This window comes from Chinchilla lanigera, unplaced genomic scaffold (genome assembly GCF_000276665.1).
Source record: "Chinchilla lanigera isolate Chin_1 unplaced genomic scaffold, ChiLan1.0 scaffold00065, whole genome shotgun sequence".
Lineage (NCBI taxonomy): Eukaryota > Metazoa > Chordata > Mammalia > Rodentia > Chinchillidae > Chinchilla > Chinchilla lanigera.
Genome location: NW_004955466.1, coordinates 11,134,584 through 11,157,821, shown reverse-complemented (window position 1 = coordinate 11,157,821; position 23,238 = coordinate 11,134,584). Strand labels below are relative to the sequence as shown.

Below are 23,238 nucleotides of genomic sequence, written 5' to 3'. Positions count from 1 at the left end.
TTTGAAATTGCAAAAGGAAGTGAATATCATACTCATAACAAATAGCAATTTCAGTCTTTAACCTTGTATGTTAGTTTTTCTCATACTTTTGTAAATGGCATTCGGAGAGGTACTATGTCAAATTTCATAGAATTTTTTCCTTGACTTTTTCGAAGTCTGTTGCTGTTCCTTCATTTGTCTTGGGAGAGGTTTTTAAAACTTATATTGAGTATATCTCAACAGTAAAATGGCAGTGATCCTATTTTCATCAATGGATGCTAAAAAATTGGAGAAAAGTCCTCGTGGAAAAAGACAAAAGAAGATGAACAGAGAGTAGACTTGCTAGTTGTGTTTTGCTTACTTTGTGATGAATGGCATCAGCACATACTTGATTTCATTCTACCACTGGTGCTGTTTCCAGACTGGTCATCCCTAGGAGTTTATGACAATTCTCAAAACCATGTAATATTCCATTCTACTTTATATATAGCCTTGTAGAGTTATGCTTTTTGCATTTTGAGTACTATTCTAGCTTTTTTTTTGTTGTTTTTTTTTCTGGTACCGGGAATCGAACTCACGACCTTGCGCTTGCCAGGCAGGCGCTGTGCTGCTGAGCTAAATCCCCAGCCCCCTATTCTAGCTTTTAAGCAATGGTGGTTTAAAATAGATCATTACAGTTACATTGTAAAAGTATATGTTCGTGAACATTAATACTACACCTAAAATATACATTAATCTTTTTCTTCCCCTTTTCCATGAAAAGAACCACCAATCTTTCCAGCAAGTTGATGGAGTTTAACTTAGGTACTGATAAACAGACTTTCTTGACTAAGCTTATCAAATCCATTTTCATTTCCTATTTGGAGAACTATATTGAGGTAGAGACTGGTTATTTGAAAAGCAGAAGTGCTATGATCCTGCAACGCTATTATGATTCAAAAAATCATCAAAAGAGATCCATTGGCACAGGAGGGTAAGTTCTTTTATTAAATATTATAATTAAAACTAAAGGCATTAGGAACATTGTTCTATTTGGGCAAACGTACCAAGTGAAAGAACTCTTTTAACCCATGCTGTTTATAGTAATCAAATCCTCCTCTTGAACCACATGTTGAAATGTCCTAAGATAACATGATTAAAATGTAAAGGAGAAATTGTTAATATAATGTAGTTTTGTTCTGTTTGTTTCTTTGTTTTTTAGAAATCAAAATCAGGACCTAGCACTTGTCAGGCAGGCACTGCACTGCTGAGCTATATCCCTGGCCCCTGAAACAGAAATTTGACTGTAAAACATAAATAATCAGTAATATTAAGAGTTGTAGTATATAGGATTTTTTTTTTGCTATTGACTAAGAATCACATTTTATTATTATTGTAATTACTTTTTTAAAAATAGCAAATAATTTATAATTTAAAAGGCCCTGAATTGATTTTTTTTGATTACTTGGTCATGAAAACATTACATTAAATTTGTCATAAGTTATCCAGATCATAACTCCTTGGACCCAGGTGATTCTATCAGTGATGGTGAAGCTTTTAGACCTTCCAGTGATATAAATAGCCTGCATTGGCACATGTGCCATAGGTTTGCCACCATTGTTCCAAGTGGAGACAGAATAACTTCTGTGGTTCCATATAATCAAAAAAGTGCAGAGTCCACACTGTACATCACTTTTTTGTTTCCCAGTTTGTGTATTAAATATGATCAGAGAGAGGTTGTAATTAGGAGTTAAGAGGTAAGATCTGAAAAGCATTAGCAAGGAGATGAGGAAAACTAAAGAACAATCAAACTTTTTTTAAAAAGGAGTTCACAGTAGTGAAACTACATATTCTGCAAGTATAAAGAGTTTAACTTAAAGGTACACCATATAATAAATGTTCTAGATGACTCTCCATTACAAAGAAAAACTAAATTATGTTACTGGGTCTGGCTTAAGATGGTGAAGAAATGTGTACTATGTTTAAATGATGTAGTATATTTAAAAATCATTGAAATTTTGACGTTTTATTTTAAAAGCTCAGTATTTGTAATGTTAACTTACTTGGAATAGCTTACTTCCTGAAGAAAACAAATGAAGTTTGTTTGAGTTAGAATTGTAAATCTGGAAGGGTTTTTAGAGATCATAACTCCATCTCTGCTTTTTATTCAAGGGCAGTCTTCACAAAACTAATTACTGTTAGAATAGGAACTTAGATCTCTTGGTTATTGGTCCTTTTTTGTTGTTGATAGTATTTATTACATCTGAGAATATTTGAAGTTCAAATCTTACATAAAGTTTTTTTCTTTGTTTATATGATATACTAGTATTCAAGATTTAAAAGAGAGAATTAGACAGCGTACCAACTTACCACTGGGGCCAAGTATCGATACTCATGGAGAAACTTTCCTATCCCAAGAAGTGGTGGTTAATCTTTTACAAGAAACCAAACAAGCCTTTGAAAGATGTCATAGGGTAAGAGTGATTGTAAATTTATTTTATTTATATGTAAATGTGTATTTTATGTTTTTCCTTGTCTATACAAAGATATAAATCTATTTTCTAGTGAGAAACATTATTTTGAAAATTTTAATTTAGTTTTTAATTGATACATAAAAATTATGCATATTTATGTGATGTTTTGATATCTATATCTATAGATATAGATATATAGATTGAATAATGTTCATATCATGGTAAGCATGGGTGTCTCCCCAAATATTTTTTATTTCGTTATGAAAACATTCAAAATCAATTTTTCCAGGCCTTTTGAAGTATACAGTATTCTAGCTGGGCATGATGGCACATAACTGTCATTTCAGTACTTGAGGATCACTGCAAGTTTGAGGTCTTTCTGGGCTATATAGTGAGTTCAAAGAAGCCTGAACTACACAATGAAACCCTGTCTCAAAAACAAAAAATAAAACGAAACAAACTATATATATGTAATATCTGTAGCCACTCTGCAGATTGCAGTAGAGCACCTAAAATTATTTCTCTTAACCTAACACCTAACATGGTACTTGTTGACCAACTTTTCCTATGGCTCCCTTCCCCACCCCCACGCTCCTCAGCTGACTTCTGTGAGATCTTCCTTCTTAGATTGCACATATGGGTGAGATGATGCAGTATTGTCTTTTTGTGCCTGGCTTATTTCACTTAGCATTATGTCTTCCACTTTAGTCCAGGTGCTCTTTATTTCTCTTATCTGAATGTTTTGGCTGGCATTTATAGTACTATGTTGAATAAAAGTGGTGAAAATCGAAGTCCTTGCCTTGTTTTAGATCTCAGAAAGTTTTCACCTTTTTCCCATTCAATGTGATACAAGCTATGGTCTTGTTATGTAAGGCTCTTACAATGTCAAAGTACATTCTGTCCATAACTAATTGGTTCACAGTTTTATCTTGAAGGATGTTGAATTTTATCAAATGCTTTTTTGCATCTGTTAAGACAACCATATGATCTTTGTTCTTCATTCTGTTGATGTGGTGTATTACATTTATTAATTTATTCATCTGTGCATCTCTAGGATGAACTCTGCTTGATCATGATGAATAATCTTTTGGATGTACTATTGGATTTAGTTTGCTATTTTTACAGGATTTTTCTGTCTATGTTTATCAGAGATACTGGCATATAGCTTTCTTTTTTGTTGTATCCTTGTCTGGCTTTGTTATCATACAAAATATGTCTGGAAAAGTTTCCTCTTTCAGTTTTTGGAATAACTTGAGAATTGATGTTTGTTCTTTAAATATTTGGTAGAATTTAACAGTAAAGCTGTTCCTGGGCTTTTCTTTGATGGAAGACATTTCATTATTGATTCCATTTCATTCATCATTATTAATCTGTTTTGGTTGCTTCTCTTTTCTTTATTTTTTTTCCTTATTTCTTCATGATTCAATCTTGGTAAGATGTTACTACCCAAGAATTTATTCTTTCTTCTAGAGTATCAGTACTTGTTGGATGTAGTTGTTCTCTAATGACCCTTTGTATTTCTACAGTGTGAGTTTGTGTTTGTTTTCGTTTCATTATATAAAGAGAAGCTCTTTTTCTTAGTTTGGCTTTGTTCGTCTTTATTAAAAAAATTTTTTATTTTTGTTGATCCTTGTATTGATTTTCAGTCTGTATTTTATTTATTTGTGTTTTTATTATTTCTTTCCTTCTGATTTGAGGTTTGGTGTATTCTTTGTAGTTCCTTGAAATACAAAAATAACTTTCTTTCTTTCTCTTTCTCCCCTTATCCTTCCTCCTCTTGCTATTTTCTTTCTCTTCTTCTTTTCTTTTAGTGTGGGTGGTACTGGAATTGAACCCAGGGCCTTCACAATGAGCTTCATTCTCAGCCCTTTGAAATTATTTTAATTTTTGAGACAAGGTCTTACTAAGTCACTAAATTGCCCAGGCTGGACCCGAACTTGTGATCCTCTCCCCTTCGCCTCCCAGAGTGTGTACTTTTTTGATGTAACACTGATTGTTGTAAATTTTGCTGTATTCTATAGATGTTATCTCATGAAATTTTTAAATTTCCTTCTTCTTTAATGACTCAGTGGTTTTTCAGGAGTCATTTGTTTTCCATGTATTTGTACAGTTTCCAAAGGGTTTTGTTGTTGTTGTTTTTGTTAATAATTTCTAGGTTTGGGCTGGGGATTTAGCTCAGCGGCAAAAGCGCCTGCCTGGCAAGCGCAAGGTCATGAGTTCGGTTCCCGGTACCGGAGAAAAACAAAAAAAAAAAAAAAAAAAATTTCTAGGTTTGTCACATTGTGATCAGAAAAGATAGTCAGTGTTTTAGTTCTTAAGAATTTGTTGAGACTTTTTTTTTGGCCTAACATGATCAATTATAGAGAATGATAGAATGTTATAGATGACTATTTGGGTCATTGATTGAGGGTGTAGTTTAACTCTGCTGTTTCATTTTGATTTCCTGACTGGATGATCTGTTCATTACTGAAAATGGGTGTTAAAGCCCCCAGCTATTTGGAACATTAGTCTGTTATCTCTTTCAATTAGCTTTCTACTTCTGGCATTCTCAAGTCCATCTTGAACCCTAGTAACATGAATATGTACTCTTAATTTTTAGTGCTGTGCTAGTTTGTGTAAGCTTTCTTCATTCCTCATTATTCTTTTTCTCTGTGTATTTTTGAATAACCTATCTTTGAGCTCACTGATTGTTTCTTCAGTTGGTTTGATTTTTGCTGTGGATGCCTTGTATCAGTAGTGGCGAACTTATGGCAGTCATTCTGCAGTGGGCATGCAGAACTCTGTCAGCATGTGAACCACATCGCCCTGGCATCACCCCAGCATTGTGCCAGCATCTGAACATTCACATTTAATTGCAGTGTTGGCACTTTGCAATAAATAAGCGGGTTTTGGGTTGCAGTTTGGGCACTCGGTCTCTGAAAGGTTGGCCATCACTGTCTTGTTATCCCACTGTTCATTCTGTCGTATTTTTAGCTCCAGGATTTCGATTTTTACAATCATTTCAGCCTCTCTGTTGTTTCTCTGGTGAATTAAATTGTTTCTCTTATATTTTCTTGAAATTCAGTGAATTTCCTTAAAATGTTTTGAGTTTTCTGTCTGAGAGATCCCATGTAGCAGTTGTTTTCTCATGATTTGGAATGTCTTATTTTGTTCATGAGATGAGGTCATGATACCCTGAAAGACTTAATGCTTTTTGGGATGCAACAATGTCTGTGCAATGACAGATGCGATATTTTTTCTAGTGTAGAATCTGGTTTGCTTTGATTGTGGTCAGCCTTCCAGAATACATTATCTGGGCTCTTTTATTTTCACTGAAACTGTGGTCATTGCCACTATTTCAGCAGTAGAGGGCGCGTCAAGCCCAAGTTTGCCACAAATCAGTGTTGGTGTATTGTTTAAGATGAACTTGGGGAGTGCCTAAAAAAGGTAGTCTGTTTCTGCTCCACCTGGTCTGCACCTGGGCCAGGTTGGGCCCAAATGCCTTGTCCACAGTTACTGGCCTGTGTTTAGGCACTGCAGGATTCCATCCAGCACTGAACCTCACCAGGTAGGGTCTGCCCTTTGATTCCAAAGCAATGATTTGTGTCCACTTCCTTTTTCTTCCTTGAAATGGCTATAACTCTCCATGTTGTACTACCTGGGGTTGGGGAAGTAAATGGGGTAGGCAAGCAGTCATATCGCCATCTGCTTTGTACCCAGGTCCCCCCTAAAATCAGCACAGCACAGGGGCAGAATAAAGACATGCACTAAGGTGTCCTGTCATCTGGTATGGTCTTTTGTGACCTAAGACTGCCATAGCTGGCTGGGAGGGAAGGGGGCCAACATGTCATTCTCTTTCTACTTGAACTGTGGTTTTGGTTTGGTACTAGGGTAGGTTTAGAGGTTCCATCTGTGGGCAGTGGCCTGGAAAGAGAGGCTGCTGGGTTCTTACTGGTGTTGAATTTCACTATGGCACACCAATCACTGAGTTTCAAAGCAAAATCTGATGCTTATTTTCCTGTCCTACCATCTAGCGGATGAAATCTTTCTTCGTGCTTCCTTGCTTAAGGTTGGCAGACAAAAGGTGCAAACAGTCTTTTGGTTGCCAGTGCTGGTGCTAAGGTGGTGTTCCCCTGAGGCTCATGGCCACAGGAACTAGTGTGTTCCTGTGGGCTCAGCCAGCACCCAAGCTCATTTGGCAGTGTTGTGGAGCTGAGCACAACTCTGTCTTGTAAAGCTTTACATAGAAAGCTGAGCACAACTCTGTCTTGTAAAACTTTAAATAAAAACTTTAAAGTTTTTATATTTTGAGGGTTGTGTATTCTGGTTACAACTTGTTTATCAGATATATGATATATAATCTATGGCTTGTCTGTTTAATTTCATAACAGGTTTCTGTCTTGCCCTGTGACAGGTACAGAGGTTCTTTTCATATGCTCTGGCCTCAGGGGAAGGGAGATGGGACTCTGTGTAGTACTGGATTTCACACCATGTCCCAGGAACTGTTTGAAGCACTTTAAGGTGTATTTATTAACTCATTTAATCATCATCATCCTGTGACATTATTATTCCTGTTTTTTACATGAAGAAACTGCGAGACATAGCTCTTAAGTATAAAATTAAGAGAATGTAGTCTTAATTTTTTATTGATGTTTAAAATCTTACACTGAGCATCAGTAAATCAATGTAAATTATACTGATAAATGGATAGAAAACAAAGGATGCATATAAGCAATTTACAAAAAATTACCAGTATAATTTTCAACCCCTTTAATAATGAAATGAAATTTAGAAGTACCATTTATTTTAATTAAGTTAGCATAAATTAAGAAGTGTGACAATACATACCAAGTGTTGATAACAATGTGAGGCAGTAGGAATTCTCATGTACTGCTAATAGAAGTAAAAATTTGCACAGTTACTTTGAAGACTAATTTGGCAACTTATAAAAGCTCATATGTGCATGTATTCTAACATAGTAGCATTGTTTTTGTCATGACAAGAAGTCAGAAGCCAATTCAATGAAAAAGAAATTGAAAAACTGGCATTGTTCATGCACTATTAAACAACAATTTAAGTAAACCAAGTAGTTACATCTATTGATGTGAATAAATCTCAGAAATACTTAGTAGTGATATAATAGAACCACGGAGTATTTTTAAGAAACTTTAAAACTAACAATGTATAGTAATATTACGGTTTTGGTTTGCATTTTTGTACTGAAATGATGATTGACTTTGTGCGTCTTTTCATATGCATGTATGCCATCAGTATATATTCTTTGAAGTGTTTGTGTCTATCTTTTATGCATTTTTAAATCAAGTTTTTATATTTTGAGGGTTGTGTATTCTGGTTGCAACTTGTTTATCAGATATATATAATCTATGGCTTGTCTGTTTAATTTCATAACAGTCTTTCAGAGGATAGAATTTCTTAGTTTTGATGAAATTCAATTTAACACTTTCCTGTTACAGATAGTATTTTTAATATTGTGTATAAATTTTGTCTGAAGTTTACAAAGATTGACTCTTAAGTTTCGTTTTAGTAGTTTTATAATTTTGAGACTTTTTGCCTTTACATTTATTCAGTAATCTGTTCTGAATTAACTTAATATCAAAATGTAGATTGAAATTTATAGTTTTACAATTTGGTATCTAGTTGTTTCACCATCATTTATTAAAAAGATTGTTCTTTTTCTACTGAATTGCTTCTGAACCTTTGTCAAAAATCAGTTGGCCACCTATTTGTGGGTCTGTTTCTAGACTCTATTCTGTTCCCTTTGTCTTTATACTAGTACTATGACTTTTAATTGTTATAATTTGAATCAGGTAGTATAAGGACTAACATTGCCATATTAAATTATTTTGTATCATACATTTACATCTTGTCAGTTTCTAAAATAAAAGTGATATTTTTATTGGGATTGCATCAAGTATATAGCTTTATTTTGGGAGAACTAGTGCTTTTACAGTTATAATGTTAATATAAATAGTATTAATTTTATATTTGGAGTTTAAATTAGTTGTTAATATATAGAAATACAGTTGATTTTTGTATGTTCATCTTATGTCCTGCAACTTAACTAAACTTACTTTTTAATTCTAATAGTATTTTTTGGTAGACTGCCAGATTTTCTGTATGGACTATCATGTTACCTACCCATAAATGCTGTTTATGTACTCGTTTGTAGTACAGATGCCTTTTATTCTTTTTTTTTTCCTCATTGTCCTGGACAGACATCCAGTATGATGTTGAATGGAAGTAGGGAGAGCAAACTCCTTTTGTTATTTCTCATCCTAAAAATAAAACATTTAGTTTTTCACTATTAGTAATGTTGACTATAGGTTTTTTACAAACACTCTTTTTTAAGACTGAGGAAATTTCTGTCATTCTACTTTATGGAGACTGGATTTTCACAAGTGCTTTCTTTTTATCCTTTTAAGAGGGTGCATCAGGGGCTGATTGATTGCCAAATTGTTAGCCTGGTGTTCCTTTATTAAGCAAATCCTAGATGGTCATCACATGGCCATAGTCCTGTTGTCATACTTACACGTGGTTAGGTTTGCTAAGTGAAGAATTTTTCATCTGCATTCATGAGAAATATTGGCCTATGTTTTTCTTCAAATGTCTTTGTCTTGTTTTGGTATCAGGGTAATGTTGATATGCCCCCATTTAATTTTCTGGAAAAGTTCATGTAAGATTGGTATTCTTTCTTTTAAATGTTCGATAGAATTCATTAGTGAAGTCATTTGCACCTGTAGCTTTCTTTGTGAAGATTTTTAACTACAAATTTAATTTCTTTAATATATATAGAACTGTTCAGTTATTCAGAGCATATAAGTTCACTTTAAGTGAACTTTTTTAGTTTTTGTTTTTTAAAAATTTTCATATTTCACTTAAGTATTAAATTGATCAGAATAAAGTTTTTCATGATATTTTCTTATTGTTCTTTTTGGTACTTTGTGAAAACTAGTAATGTGACTTCTTTCTTTCCTGATCACAGTTACGTTTTTCCTGATCAATCTGGTTAGAGGTTTATTAGTTTTATTACTTTCTCTGAGAACCATCTTTTGGCTTCATTAATTTTTCTCTAGTGTTTTTCTACTTTGTATTTCACTGATTTCACTCTTTTTTGTTTCTTTTCTTCTGTTTAGTTGAGTTAATTTACCCTTCTTTAGCTAGCTTTTTTTTTTAAGTGGGATGATTAATTTCAGACCTTTGCTAATATAGACATCTAATCATAAATTTCCTCCTAAGTATTGCTGTGGCTGCATCCTAAAAATTTTAGTGTATTGTGTTTTAAGTCAGTTCAAAATAGTTTCTCTTTGATTTCCTTTGGCTCAAAGGTGATTTAGAAGTTTTTAGTTAACAAATATTTGGGGACTTTTTAGGTATCTTTCTATTACTGGTTTCAGATTTGATTCCATTGTAGCTGGAAAAAATTTATTGAGATAACTTGTGCCAGAGTATGGTTCATTTGATGAATGTTTTGTGTACTCTTGAGAAGAATGTATATTGTGTTGGGTGGTATTAGATGAAGTACTATGGTCTATAAATGTCAGGTCCAGTTGATTGTGTTGCTTAAGTATTCTATATCCTTATCAGTTTTCTGTCTACTTCTTTTATGCATGGATTTTTGGATATAAACAGGAAGAGGGTGAGAAATTGAATTTAGTCTTCTAGCATGTGAAGAAGGTTAACATGTTCATAATGGGGCTGTAATTTTTAAGTCTTGGTGCCAGGTAACTTGATGAACCACAGTGGTATATGCATGACTCTCGATTGGGTGGCTTTTTATTAATTTTATTAGTAAAAAGACCAATAGAAGTGATTAGATCTGTTTGTACCACCACTAGTACAAGTTGTCTGATGGGATAGTCATGCGTGTACACTGGTGGTTCAAGCCTGTGGGAATGTGTCAGGGGTACCTGTTGGACATCAGTGAGCAAAGGAAGAGGATGACCTGTATGATAGAAAGACGGATAAAGGGTAAAGGTTGGGTAGTTATTAAGAAGACCAGGAAGAGAGTTAAGAGTTCCAAGATTTAAGTGGAACTTCTCATAAACTTCCAGCTTTATACGTCAGGATCGCACTGTTATATTAAGGTTGAGCATGTGCAATTTGAAAATCTGAAATCCAAAATACTTCAAAGTCTGAAATGTTTTGAGCACCAGTGTGATGGCACAGTGGAAAATTTGACACAGGTGGACACACTAAAAAATATTGATGAAGTTACCCTCAGGTTACTTATATAAGATATATATAAAACATAAATGAATTTTATGTTTAAACTTGCATCTGTCCAATCTCTAGGATATCTCATTGTGTATATGCAAATACTAAAAAAAAAAAAAAAATCCCAACTATTTCTTGTCCCCAGCATTTCAGATAAGAGGTACCCAACCTACAATATGCACTACCCTGAGAGATCATATTGAATGGAGACCATGGATAGGTTTGACAAGGCACAATCAATTGATAAATAATGTAGAAAGCATTTACAAGAAGACAAGAGTAATTTTCCTATTTTTATGAGGGATTTAATTTTCTCAGCATGACTACTAACAATTCCTTTACTAAATAGTTTTATCAGCAGCAGTACTATCAAAATGAATATTATGAGCTTACTCTGTGTCAAATACTATTAAAAGACTTTACATTTTTTATATTTTATTCTAACCACAAGAAAGTAAATACTGTTAATATCATCCCTAACTTATAAACGAAGAAACTGAAGGCTAGAGATTAAATAAGATCTTAAAGGTTTGCTCAACCAGGAAATGGTGAAGTAACAATTTGAGCATATGGTATTTTATAGTGCATGTATTAATTAATTTTGTGTCTTAATTTGTATTTTTCATGTATTAATTTTGTATTTTATAGTGCATGTATTAATTAATTTTGTGATTTACCAAGGAATAAAAATAAAAATACTTCATGTTCTGAATTTTATTCAAATATCCTTTATTCAGTCAGTGGCTATCAAACCGCTTTGACCATGACCCAGAACAAGAAATGCGTTTTGCATGGTAGCCCAGTGTGTGCATATGAATGTACATATGTATGTGGGGATATGTATGTATATTTCTTGAAACTGTAGTTACATTTCACAAATAGGTTGCAATCCATGTTGAAGAACATTGCTGTATGTTAGGAGACCTACAGATCAATGTGAAGCAGGGGAGGTGGGATATGAGTTATTTTCATACCTGTAATACTATGTCTGATATAAAATTGATGCAAAACATTGACTGTTTTAAGAAGTAGACTTGAGGAGTGATTTGTTTTGTTTTGTTTTGTTTTAAAGCTCTCTGATCCTTCTGATTTACCAAGGAATGCCTTTAGAATTTTTACAATTCTTGTGGAATTTTTATGTATTGAACATATTGATTATGCTTTGGAAACAGGACTTGCTGGTAAGTATATTTGTGTTAAATTTCCTGTTATAGTCCTTTGATCCTGCTTCTTTAAATTATATGTATAGTGTTGTTTCATATATCATCATTTTTGTATGTTGAATTCCGTTCAGTGCAATGAGTTTTGAGCTTCTGTAATGCAAGGATTTGCCAAGTGCTGAAAAGTATGTAGACAGGTTCTCTCAGACTATTTACATCCAGTGAGGTAGGGTTATGAGCTACATGTATCACTATAGTGTGTCACAGAATATATGACAGTGCTGTAAGTTATAAAATGTCAAAGAACAGAAATGAAGATGAAAACCTTTGTGGTTGCGAATTAGAAAGGAAATTTTAGAAAGAACATTCCAATACAAGTCTGAGAAGGAATAGATTTTTACTGTATTAAAATTTTTCTTTTTGTCTTGATCTTTTGGATTTACTAGTTATATTAATATTAATGATCTCTTCCCTGAGTTCCAGGCCTCATTGATCCAATTGTCTGATTGACCCCAACAATTGTACAGTGAAGCCCTCAAATTTAAAATATCCAAAGTGAAACTTTCTTTCTCCTATACTTCTTCCTCTGCCTTATCTTTAAAAGGTTTTGCCATTTACCTGTTGCTCCAGCCCCAAATCCAGGAGTTGCCTTAATTCTTCCTTTTCCTCAGCCTGTATAGACAATCCATTAACAAATCCTTCAGCGTAGTTCCATACTAACAAGTTCATCTGCTCTTTCCTCCATCTCTATTGGTGCACCCCAGTTTAAACATTGTCATCTAGTAACTGGTCAGACACACTAAACATTTTCACCTCATGTCCATTCTTGCCTTTCCAAGTTACTGACTTCATGTAGTGCCCAGTTTCTCATTTCCTTGTTCGAGAGCCTTTAGTGACTAATTATTCTTAGAGAGAAACCAGTAACAAACTCTTTAGAAAAGCCTGACTTGGTCTGCCTCTTACATGTTCAACCATATCTCATCCTGCATTTCACCACCCTGTTCCAGTGACTCTGGTCTTCACTCTTTTTCCTCACTTAGACTTTGTGTACTTGGTATTCTTTACCCCCACCCCCACTTTTTCATTTTGAGATCTCAGCCTGCGTTTCAGTCCTTTGATCTCAGTTAGGATGCCGCCTTCTCAGAGAAGTCTTTGCTGATCATCCTGGCTGAAATAACATTACTCTTTCAGCTCAGTTACTCAGTGAAATAACTTTATATCACACCTATCACAATGAAATGCTTTTACTTGTTCATGTCTACATCCACTTAGCAGAGTTCATTCATCTAATACTTAACTACATACCTATTTCTGGACACATAGTGTTTATATTCTTGTGAAAATAATAGGTAAATGATTAGGAAGTGCAGTAAGAAAAATGAGTAAGAGGCAGGGAGGAGTAATCCGGAGATGAGTTGTAATATTCAGAAATAAAAAGCTTAGGACCTCTCCGAGAAGACATAGGAACCAGAGAGCGGAATTGAGATGGTAAAGTAAATCTGAAGGTTAAAATAAGACTATTCTAGGTAAAGCAATAGGATGGTAAGAATCATATTCAGTGCTGTATTCTAGCATCTAAAAAGCACATAGATGCTCAGATTATCTTTATTTGCTATATAAAACACCATTATGTAAAGTTTCTAACGATGAACCAAAATTAGCCATAATTCAGTCACTTTGGCTTAGCTTTGGTTCTTTCTTCCCCCTTTTTTCTCACATTGCTGCTCTCCTGATGCAGATCAACATTTTTTTACTTAATATTGCCAACCCTTAACATTGAATATTTAACATTTGCTATTTGCAAATGACTTAATGTGGTAATATGTACTAGGATGGTACTACCTCAAAGATACAAAGATTAAAGAATATAATGAATTAAAAAGCATGAATTTGAATCTGGTTTGAAGGATTTGTGATTTAGCTAGTATAGAAACCTAGAATATTCATTTTAATGGCCATATTCTCAATTCAGTAGGGCTTAGGAATTTCCTTGTAGGATGGAAAGGTTAGTATTTCCCATGCAGTTAGTACTCACTGCCATTATTTCTGATGTTTGCATAAAATTCTGTCAAGCACATAGAATAACACCCTATTATTAGATATCTTACATCTTTCTAGGTTTTTAGTAATAATAAAATAACGCTATTAACTAATATAATATCTAAGTATTTTCCTTATTTTGAATTATTTTCTTTGGATAAGTGCCAGAAGTGAAATAAAATGCCAGAATTTCACCGAGAGAGTAAGATTACCAGATCAAAGCATGTTTATTTCAAAATTTTGGTACACAATTTATTTTTTTTCATTTCAATGAAAACTTTTCCCTAAAGGGGTTTTCCCTACCAATTTATACTGCTGCTACCATCTGCATATACCAGTTTTTCTGTATATTGTAATTCCTTAAAAGCTTTAATCATTTAGTGGTTAAAAACATAGCAGCCAGATGTGGCGGCTCACACCTGTAATCCCAGCACTCAGGAGGCTGTATTGATTTTTTTCTCTTTAATTTTGTGTTAGAGCCTTTAATTTTCTTACCAGTTGCTTTCGTCTTTTGCGGAGATTAACACCTTTATTTTCCATTTTTTTGTGTTGTTTTTTTGAGACTAGGTCTTGCTGTGTAATCCAGGCAGGCCTTGAACTCACTATGTAGTCCAGGCTGGCCTTGAACTTGCAGCAATCCTCCAGCATCAGCTTTCCAAGTACTGAGATTACATACATGTGCCACCACACTAGGCTGTTTTCCTTTTTTTTTTGTCTTTTTGAGACAGGGTCTCACTATGCAGTTCACGCTGGCCTTGAGCCCACTTTGTAGCCCAGGCTGGTCTCGAACTTGCAGCGATCCTCCTGCCTCAGCCTCCTGAGTGCTGGGATTATAAGTGTGTGCCACTACACCTGGCTTATTTTGCATTTTTAGAACTGGAAAAATTATCCTATAAAAATATTTTTCTTGGTGTTCCCATCCCCCACCTTTGTGCTGGGTTTAAACCCAAAACCTCATGCATGCTAGGTAAGTTCTATGCCACTGAGCTACATCCTCAATCCGTTTAGTCTCTTACTGTCTCTTGATTTTGGCATAAATCTGTTAAACTAAAAGGGACCTGAGAGTTTATCCATTATCCTTTACATAAAGGAAGAAACTGAAATGCAGAGAGGTCAGTATACTTTTGGGTGTCAAAATGTAGAGTGGCTTGATTACCGTGTTGATACCAGAAATTCACTCTGAGATACTGAGAAGATTTTGAGTATTTTTGAGGAAATCATGGAGTGAGTGAAATGTATACGTGTAGGCACATTTCTTTATTACAGTAGTGTATAGATTAGCAAATAAAGACACTTGAATCAAGAAGACCAATAAGAAAAGTATTTTAACTTACCAGAGATAAAGAGATCTGATTATAAGAAAAATATTGGAAATATATTTATGGTACATGTGACTCACTGGGCACCAGGGAGTTGAGAAGGTAAAGAAGACAGAGCACATGTGATTTGTTAATTAATTTTCGGTTATTTATGCAAATCATGAAAATGGTGAAAAATTTAGACATAAAAATAAGTTTGTGTGAATCTGTTAAGCTACTAAAAAACTCAGTTGTCCTGTCTACATAATTCATTGCTGGCTTATTGAAATAGAAATTACTTTCGTTCATGTTAGGTATATAAAAGCACTTTTTTTTTTTTTTTTGTACCGGGAATCAAACTCAGGACCTTGCACTTGACAAACAGTTGCTGTGCCAGTGAACTATAACCCTGGGCCCTAAAACCACATTCTTTTTCTGTTGCCCAAGATTAATTTCTCCAAGGATGATTCTGATTTATCTGTGCCTTTCAATTTTAGGAATTCCTTCCTCAGATTCTAGGAATGCAAATCTCTATTTTTTGGATGTTGTGCAACAGGCCAATACTATTTTTCATCTCTTTGACAAGCAGTTTAATGATCACCTCATGCCACTAATAAGGTTAGTTAAATTTCCATATTGATATTTCATATTGGTATTATATGAATATATTTTCCTTAAATTTTAGGAATAAAACATGTTTATGAAAACATCAAATAACACAGGAAGTTTGAAATTAACTTCTTTTTTCTTCATCCGTGTATTCCTGTTTTCTTTTCCTACTGTGATACTAATTTTGGTGTATTTGGAAAGACAATCTGTCATAATCCTAACTTTATTTCTGTTGTGAAAGAGGCATGAGGTTAATGAGACGTGTTTTGATGAGGCTATTGGATTTGGTTTTATATCTTCATATCAATTTCTATTTTTAAAGCATATGAAAATTAAGATGGTGTATATGTGTTTAGCACAGTTACTTACACCAAAAAGTACTAAGATACAAAACTTTGGACATTTTACTATAAACAGTGGAATGAGACTAGTCCAAAAACTATCTGTAAAGATCATTCATGATTTCAGAATCACACTTTAAGATAAAATTTATTTTTCAAAAAGCTGTTATGCCACATAGAGTATTCATAGTTTATTTAGGGTTGCTTAGATGTTGGTATATATTTATAAATATATTTAATATAGTATTGGTATGAAAAATTTTTAGAATTTTGTTAATTGATTTTTTTCTTTCAATATGAATAGCTCTTCTCCTAAGTTATCTGAATGCCTTCAGAAGAAGAAAGAAATAATTGAACAAATGGAGATGAAATTGGATACTGGCATTGATAGGCAAGTTGCTGGGATTTTCCTCTTGCATTTTTTTAAACTGCAGAAATGCTGGCATAGCAGCCTGAAAGTAGTTTTTAGAAAAGTCTTAATTCCAGCTTGTTACAACATTTTATATATAACAAAAATATACATTATATGTTTTACATTATGTTTTTGCCCATATGAAAATGTTACTTTTATTAACTCCTCATATTTTTTTTTTATTTCTGAAAATAAATACTGTGTTTAGATGTATTTTTTGTGTGTGTGCATTGGAAATTGAACTCAGGGCCTTGTGGTTGCCAGACAGGTACTGTGCCACTGAGCTACAGTCCTGGACCTAGATATACTTTTAAACTTAGCCTTTTTTGTAAGCCTCTTCCTATACTCTATATAGTCACAAACTACAAAGTACTTAAAAAATGATGTAGAACATAAAGGATTATATTAAATATAGAAATTTTAAGTTTATTTATTTTAATTTATTTTTTATTTTATTAGTACACATTTGCAGTTCATGCAGTTTACAGTTCTCTTGTGGAGTGGTTACATGTACATAACACAGCTTGTTTTTTTTTAAATTCCCCTTCCCCCTCCTTCTCTCCTCTAATTACCCTTTCCCATTTTTTCATTCTTCTGGATATTATTTTAGCTCATGTTTGTGACATGTAATGTTTACATTAACTGAGATTATTAGGTTCCTATCTGTGACATCTTTATTCTACTTGTTTCCTCTTCCCTTCCTCCTCACCCTTGTGCTTGACCTGTTACCTATTGGAAGAGATTCATCTCCTTGTCCCCTTACATCTATCCTTACTATTCTCTTTGTATTGTGCCTCACTCATATGAGAGATACCATATGGCATATACGTTTGCATGTCTGGTTTATTTGACCCAACATTATATCTTCCAGGTGCATCCATTTTCCTACAGATGTGTCAGATCTGTCGTTCTTTATAGCAGAGGAGTATTCCATTATATATGGATACCACCTGTTTTATCCAGTCATCTGCTGATGGGTATACAGGCTGTTTCCAGTATTTAGCTATTACCAGTTGTGCTGCTATAAACATCAGTGTGCCTGTATTGCTGTAGTATGATATCTTAAGCTCTTTGGGGAAGATATCTAGCAGGAGGATAGCTGGGTCATATGGAATTTCTAATTTCAGTTCTCTGAGAAATCTCCATACTGGTTTCCATAATCGGTGTATTAGTTTATATTGTTTATATTCCCACCAATAATGAAGAGGGGTTCTTTTTTCACCACAACCTCACCAGCATTTGTTATTGCTTGATTTCTTAATGATTGCCATTTTTTCTGGAGTTAAGTGGAATCTTAGCATTGTTTTAGTTTATGTTTCTTTAATGGCCAGAGATGCTGAAAATTTTTTCATCTATTTGTTGACTATTTGTTGCTTTCTCTGTGCAGTGTCTGTTCATTTCTCTTGCCCATTTCTTGATTGCATCTTTAATTTTAGGTGGTTTAATTTTTTTGAGTTCTTTATATGTTCTAGATATTAGTCATCTGTCTGGGGAGTAGCTGGCAAAAATTTTTTCCCATTCTGTAGGTTGTTTCTCCATTCTACTTATTAATTCTTTTGCTGTATAGAAACTGTCTAGTCTATTGTAATCCCATTTGTTGATTCTTGCTGTTATTTCTTACACAATTGAGGTTCTATTTAGAAAATCCTTTCTTACACCTGTTGCCAAGTGTTGTACCTATTTCTCCAGTATGTTTATTATTTCTGTTTTAATGTTTAGATCTTTGATCCATTTTGATTTTAGTTTAGTGTATGGTGAGAGATAGGGGTCCAGTTTAAATCTTCTGTATACAGATAACCAGTTTTCCCAGCACCACTTGTTGAATAGGCTATTGTCATGGCTTGCATCTAGATTTCCCCTCAAAGCCTCATGCAGTCATAGGTGGGGCTTTTTTGAGGTGGCTGGATCTGGGATGTGTGTTGCTGGATTCAAGGATGTGATTCAGGGGTTGATTCACAGTGTGATGCTAGGATTAAGGCTGCCCTACCTACATTCTGAGTACTACCCATCAAAATTGGGGTAGCCTGGATAGGATATGATGGACAGAAAGGAGGTTGCTGCTTGTTACTTGCTGGTTCTTCATTGCTTTGCTGCCTTCTGCCTGACAAGGACTGTTTCTCCTTTGCACTGCCCCTTTGCCATGCCACCCTCCCTTGGAGCCAGCCAACTATAAACTGAAACTTCTGTGAACTAACTAAACCTTCGCTCCTTTAACTCTGGGTGTTGAGTATTTTGTCTCAGCAGTGAGAAAAGTAACTACAACAGCTGTCTTTCCTCCATCTATGTTGCTTTTGCCTCCTTTGTCAAAGATTAAATAGCTGAATGTGGCTGGGAAAGTTTCTATATTCTTAAATCTGTTCCATTGATCGATTTATCTGTTTTTGTTCTTTACCGTGCTGTTTTTATCAATATTGCTTTGTACTATAGCCTCAAGTCAGGTATTGGTATGCCTCCTGCTTTGCTCTTGTTGCCCAAAATTGCTTTGGCTATTTTGGGTCTCTTCTGGTTCCATAAAATTATATGATTGTTTTTTCTCGATCTAATCTGTAAAGTATGCTGTTGGTATTTTGATTGGGACTGCATTGGATCTATATAATAGTTTGGGATGTATGACCATTTTGACAATGTTGATTCTGCTTATTCAGGAACAAGGGGTATCTTTCCATTTTCTGGTGCTCTCTTCAGTTTCCTTTTTCAGAGGCCTTTGTAGAGATCTTTCACTTCCTTGGTTAGATTAAATCCTAGGTATTTCCTTTTTCTTGAAACAACTGTGGGTGGTATTATTTTCATAATATCCTTCTCATCCTGTTCATTGTTGGTGTACACAAATGCTAGTTCTTTCTATGTGTTGATCTTGTGTCCTGCTACATTGCTGAAGTTCGTTATTTAATTCTAAGAGTTTTTTGGTGGACTTCTTTGGATCTTCTATGTAGAGTGTCATGTCATCTGCAAATAATAATAATTTGAGTTGTTTCTTTCCTGTATGCATCCCTTTTATTTTTTTTTTCTCTTGCCTAATTGCTCTGGCTAATATTTCAAGTACTATGTTGAATAAAAGAGGTGAGAGTGGACATCCTTGTCTTGTTCCTGATTTTAGGGTGAATGCTTTTAGTTTTTCCCTACTTAGTATGATGCTGGCTATTGGTTTGTCATATATACCTTTTATCATATTCAGGTATGGTTCTTTTATACCTGTTTTCTTCTGGGTTTTTATCATGAAGTGGCGTTGGATTTTGCTGAAAGCCTTTTCAGCATCTATTGAAAAGATCATATGGTTTTTGACCTTCAGTTTATGTGATACATTACATTACTGACATGTATGTTAAGCCATCCTCACATCTGCATTCTATTGGGTAATATCTTGTTGAAGATTTTTGTGTCTGTGTTCATTAAGGAGATTGGCTTACAGTTTTCTTTTTTTGTTGGGTCTTTTTTCAATTTTGAAATCAGGGTGATACTGGCTTCCATAAATGAGTTTGGGAGCACTCTATCCCTTCAGTTTCTTTGAGAAACTTGAGGAGTATTGGTGATATAGCAAGGTTTTGTAGAATTCAACAATAAATCCATCAGTTCCTGGCCTTTTTTTTAAGTTGGTAGATTCTTTATTACTGTGTCAAATTCATTACTTGTTATTGGGTTATAAACATATTTATGTCTTCTTGGGTTAGTTTTGGTACTTTGTGTCTAAGAATCTTTCTTCAAAATTTGCTAATTTGTCAGAAAATAATTTTTTGGAGTAATTACTGTTTTCTAGATTCCCACAGTGTAGTGGTTTTACTTTGTGTATTTCTAACTGCATTTATGTGAGTCTTTTCTTGCTTTCTCTTGGTAAGTTTGGTTAGGGGCACGTCTATTTTATTTGTTTCAGAGAGCTAGTTTTTTGTTGTGGTTTTGGGGTTTTTTTTGATACCTGGAATCAAATTTAGGACCTGGTGCTTTCCAGGCAGGCACTGTGCCACTGAGCTGTATCCTTGGCCCAAGAACCAGTTTTTTGACTTATTAATTTCTTTCCTATTATTATTACTATTATTAATTATTATTATTATTATTCTCAGTTTCATTGATTTCCACTCTCATGTTTATAATTTCCTTCCTTAATTTGGGTTTAAGGCTGGTTTGTTATTTCTCAAGTATCTTAAGATTTCTTATAAGGTTTTCGATTTGAGCTTGCTGTTTTCCTAACGTGAGCATTGATTGCAATGAATTTTCCTCTTAAAACTGCTTTCATAGCGTCCCAGAGGTTTTGACAAGTTGTACTGTCATTATTAATCATTTTTAAGTTTCTTCTTTGATTTCTTTAAAATCAAATAACCCATTGGTTATTTAGGAGTATATTGTTAATCTTCCAGGAGCTTTTGGCTTTTCATAAAATTTCTTCTGTCAGTGATTTCTATTCTAGTGGCACAGTGGATCATAGTATGCATCATAGTATGCATGGGGTGATCCTTTTACGTTTACTTCAGCAGCAGGCTTTGTAGACTAGGATATGATCTATTTTGGAAAAAGTACCATGTGCTGCTGAAAAGAATGTATACTTCCTTGTAGAATGGTGGAATACTCTCTATATACTCACTAAGTCCATATATTCAAGGCTGTGGTTCAGCTCTGATTTTTTTTTTTTTGGCTTTTTGTTTAATTGGTCTTTCTGCAATCATGAGGTATTAAAATCTTCTACTGTGTGTTAGTGTTTGGTTTTTTAATTTCAGCAGTTTTTGTTTTATGAAGATAGGTGCTTTAGTACTCAGTGCTTATCAGTGTTACCTCTTTTTGTTTGATTGTTCCCTTAACTAGTATGTAGTAGACTTTTTGTCTCTTCTAATCAATTTTAACTTGAAGTTTACCAAGACTGATATTAGATTTGCTAACCCTGCTTGTTTTGGGGATCCCGGTGCATGAAATGTTGTTTCCATCCTTTAACTTTCGTCTATGAATATCTTTTTAGGTTAGATGAGTTTCTTGAGTGTAACAGAGTGGTTTCCATTTTTTGATCCAGTCTGCCAATCTATGTCTTTTGATTGGAGAATTGAGGCTTTTGATTGGAGACTTGAGGCTGTTAACATTCAGAGATGTTACTGAGATGTGTTGGTTATTTACTGTCATTGCCTTCTTATCTTTGGTGAATCCTTTGTTTTTCTTTTCCTTGTGTTTTGTGTACCTCACTAGTTTCCTCTGTGCTTTTAACTGTGTCAGATTCATTGTTCTGTCAAGAATATTCTCAAGTATTTTCTCTAGAGCTGATTTAGCACTTACCTATCTTCTGAGCTGGTCTTTTGCATGAAAATACCTTATTTCTCCATCTATTTTGAAGGATACCTTTGCTGGGTAAGTTAATCTGGATTGGAAGTTGTTTGTTCTTAGGGCTTGAAATACTTCACTCCGAGCTTTTCTGGCCTTTAGGGTTTGTGTTGAGAAATCTGCTGTGATTCTAATTGGTCTGCCTGTATGTGTAATTTTTTGTTTTTCTCTGGCTGCTTTTAAGAAATATGGTTTTTGTTTTTGTTTTTCTGAATATGCCTTGGTGAGCTTCTTTTTTCATATTAATTGTTGGGTGTTTTATAAGCTCTTTTCTTATATTTTTGTTCTCTTATATTTGGGAAGTTTTCTTCTATGATTCTTATAAGCATGTTAGTGAATCCATTTGTGCCTAGTAAGTTCTGGATAGTCTTCTCTTGTTCTCGTATTTTCTTTTTTGACTTCTTTGAGCTCTTTAATGTACTTTGTTATTTTTGTCCTCAATATCAGACACTGTGTGTTTACATTGGTCAATTCAGTGTATGGATTCTAAAAGGTGAAAGAGTTATACAATCTGAAGAGAACCAGAATAATGTATAAATTCTATATGGTTTTTTTATTTCCGGTAATTTTGTGTGACATTGTTTTGAGGATTGTATATCCTTATTGAACTTTGCTTTTGGTTAGGTTGTCTAGGTTTTTTTTACCTATTGCCCTGAAATTCACTATGGGAATATTGAAATTGGTATCAACTCTTGGTTCATTTCCTGTTTGAGCTCATCTGTTTCCTTTATCCGTTCTATGGACTCCTCATAGATTGCTGCTACCTAGTATTTGTTTTCTTCTCCCATTGTAAACCCTTACTCTGTCTTGGGAGAGGTAGGAGTGGGGTGGGATTGCCGATCATCTGTTCCCTTGCTTGCCTATTGTGTTTATTTGCTTTTTTAAATTGTATATGGTCCCCTCTTTTTTCCCCTCCTTTTTTTGGGAAGGGGGTTACTGCAGGATGGGGCCTAGAGAAATAAGGAGAGTTTGTGACTTACATGGTAATTTTTAGTAGGATATTGCCTCCTATGAACAATTTCCAGTTTTGTATGTGTGGTGCTAGTATTTACTCCTTCTGTCATTTACTTTAAGTGATTTCAGCGGTCTCTATTTTTGCTAAAAGAATTACTTCTGGGTATCCACAGATTCAGTCTTTCCACACTTCTAGATGATAGTCTTTGCATTTATACTTCCCCTTTGTTCTCTGTGCACACTATAACAGTTTATTATTTGTGGTTGCTCTGCAGTGAGGTAGGGGGTGGGGAAAATGGAAGGTGGTTGGATGAGAGCGTTAGACACTAAGGAGGTTTGAAGGGGGAGAAGATGAGAATAAAAGGATGATGTGGGGTCTGATTTTATTGGAGTACTTTGAGTTGAAGTGTTTGTATCGAGTATTTTCAGAGGATATTTGTGGAGATAGGGGAGAAAGGGGGTTTACTTTGTGATTGAGGAAAG

The 23,238-nt window shown here is 34.3% G+C and overlaps 1 protein-coding gene across 3 annotated transcripts in view; it reads left to right on the top strand.

The window, feature by feature from the left end:
- Exoc5 (exocyst complex component 5) overlaps positions 1-23,238 on the top strand; it is a 75,452-nt gene that overhangs the window by 33,532 nt on the left and 18,682 nt on the right. For all 3 annotated transcript variants that reach the window (XM_013521924.1, XM_005399204.2, XM_013521923.1), the window contains exons 11-15: positions 743-952; positions 2,285-2,432; positions 11,719-11,827; positions 15,642-15,762; positions 16,399-16,485. In XM_013521924.1, coding sequence (XP_013377378.1) covers positions 743-952; positions 2,285-2,432; positions 11,719-11,827; positions 15,642-15,762; positions 16,399-16,485 — 675 coding nt within the window. The remainder of the gene's footprint in view (positions 1-742; positions 953-2,284; positions 2,433-11,718; positions 11,828-15,641; positions 15,763-16,398; positions 16,486-23,238) is intronic.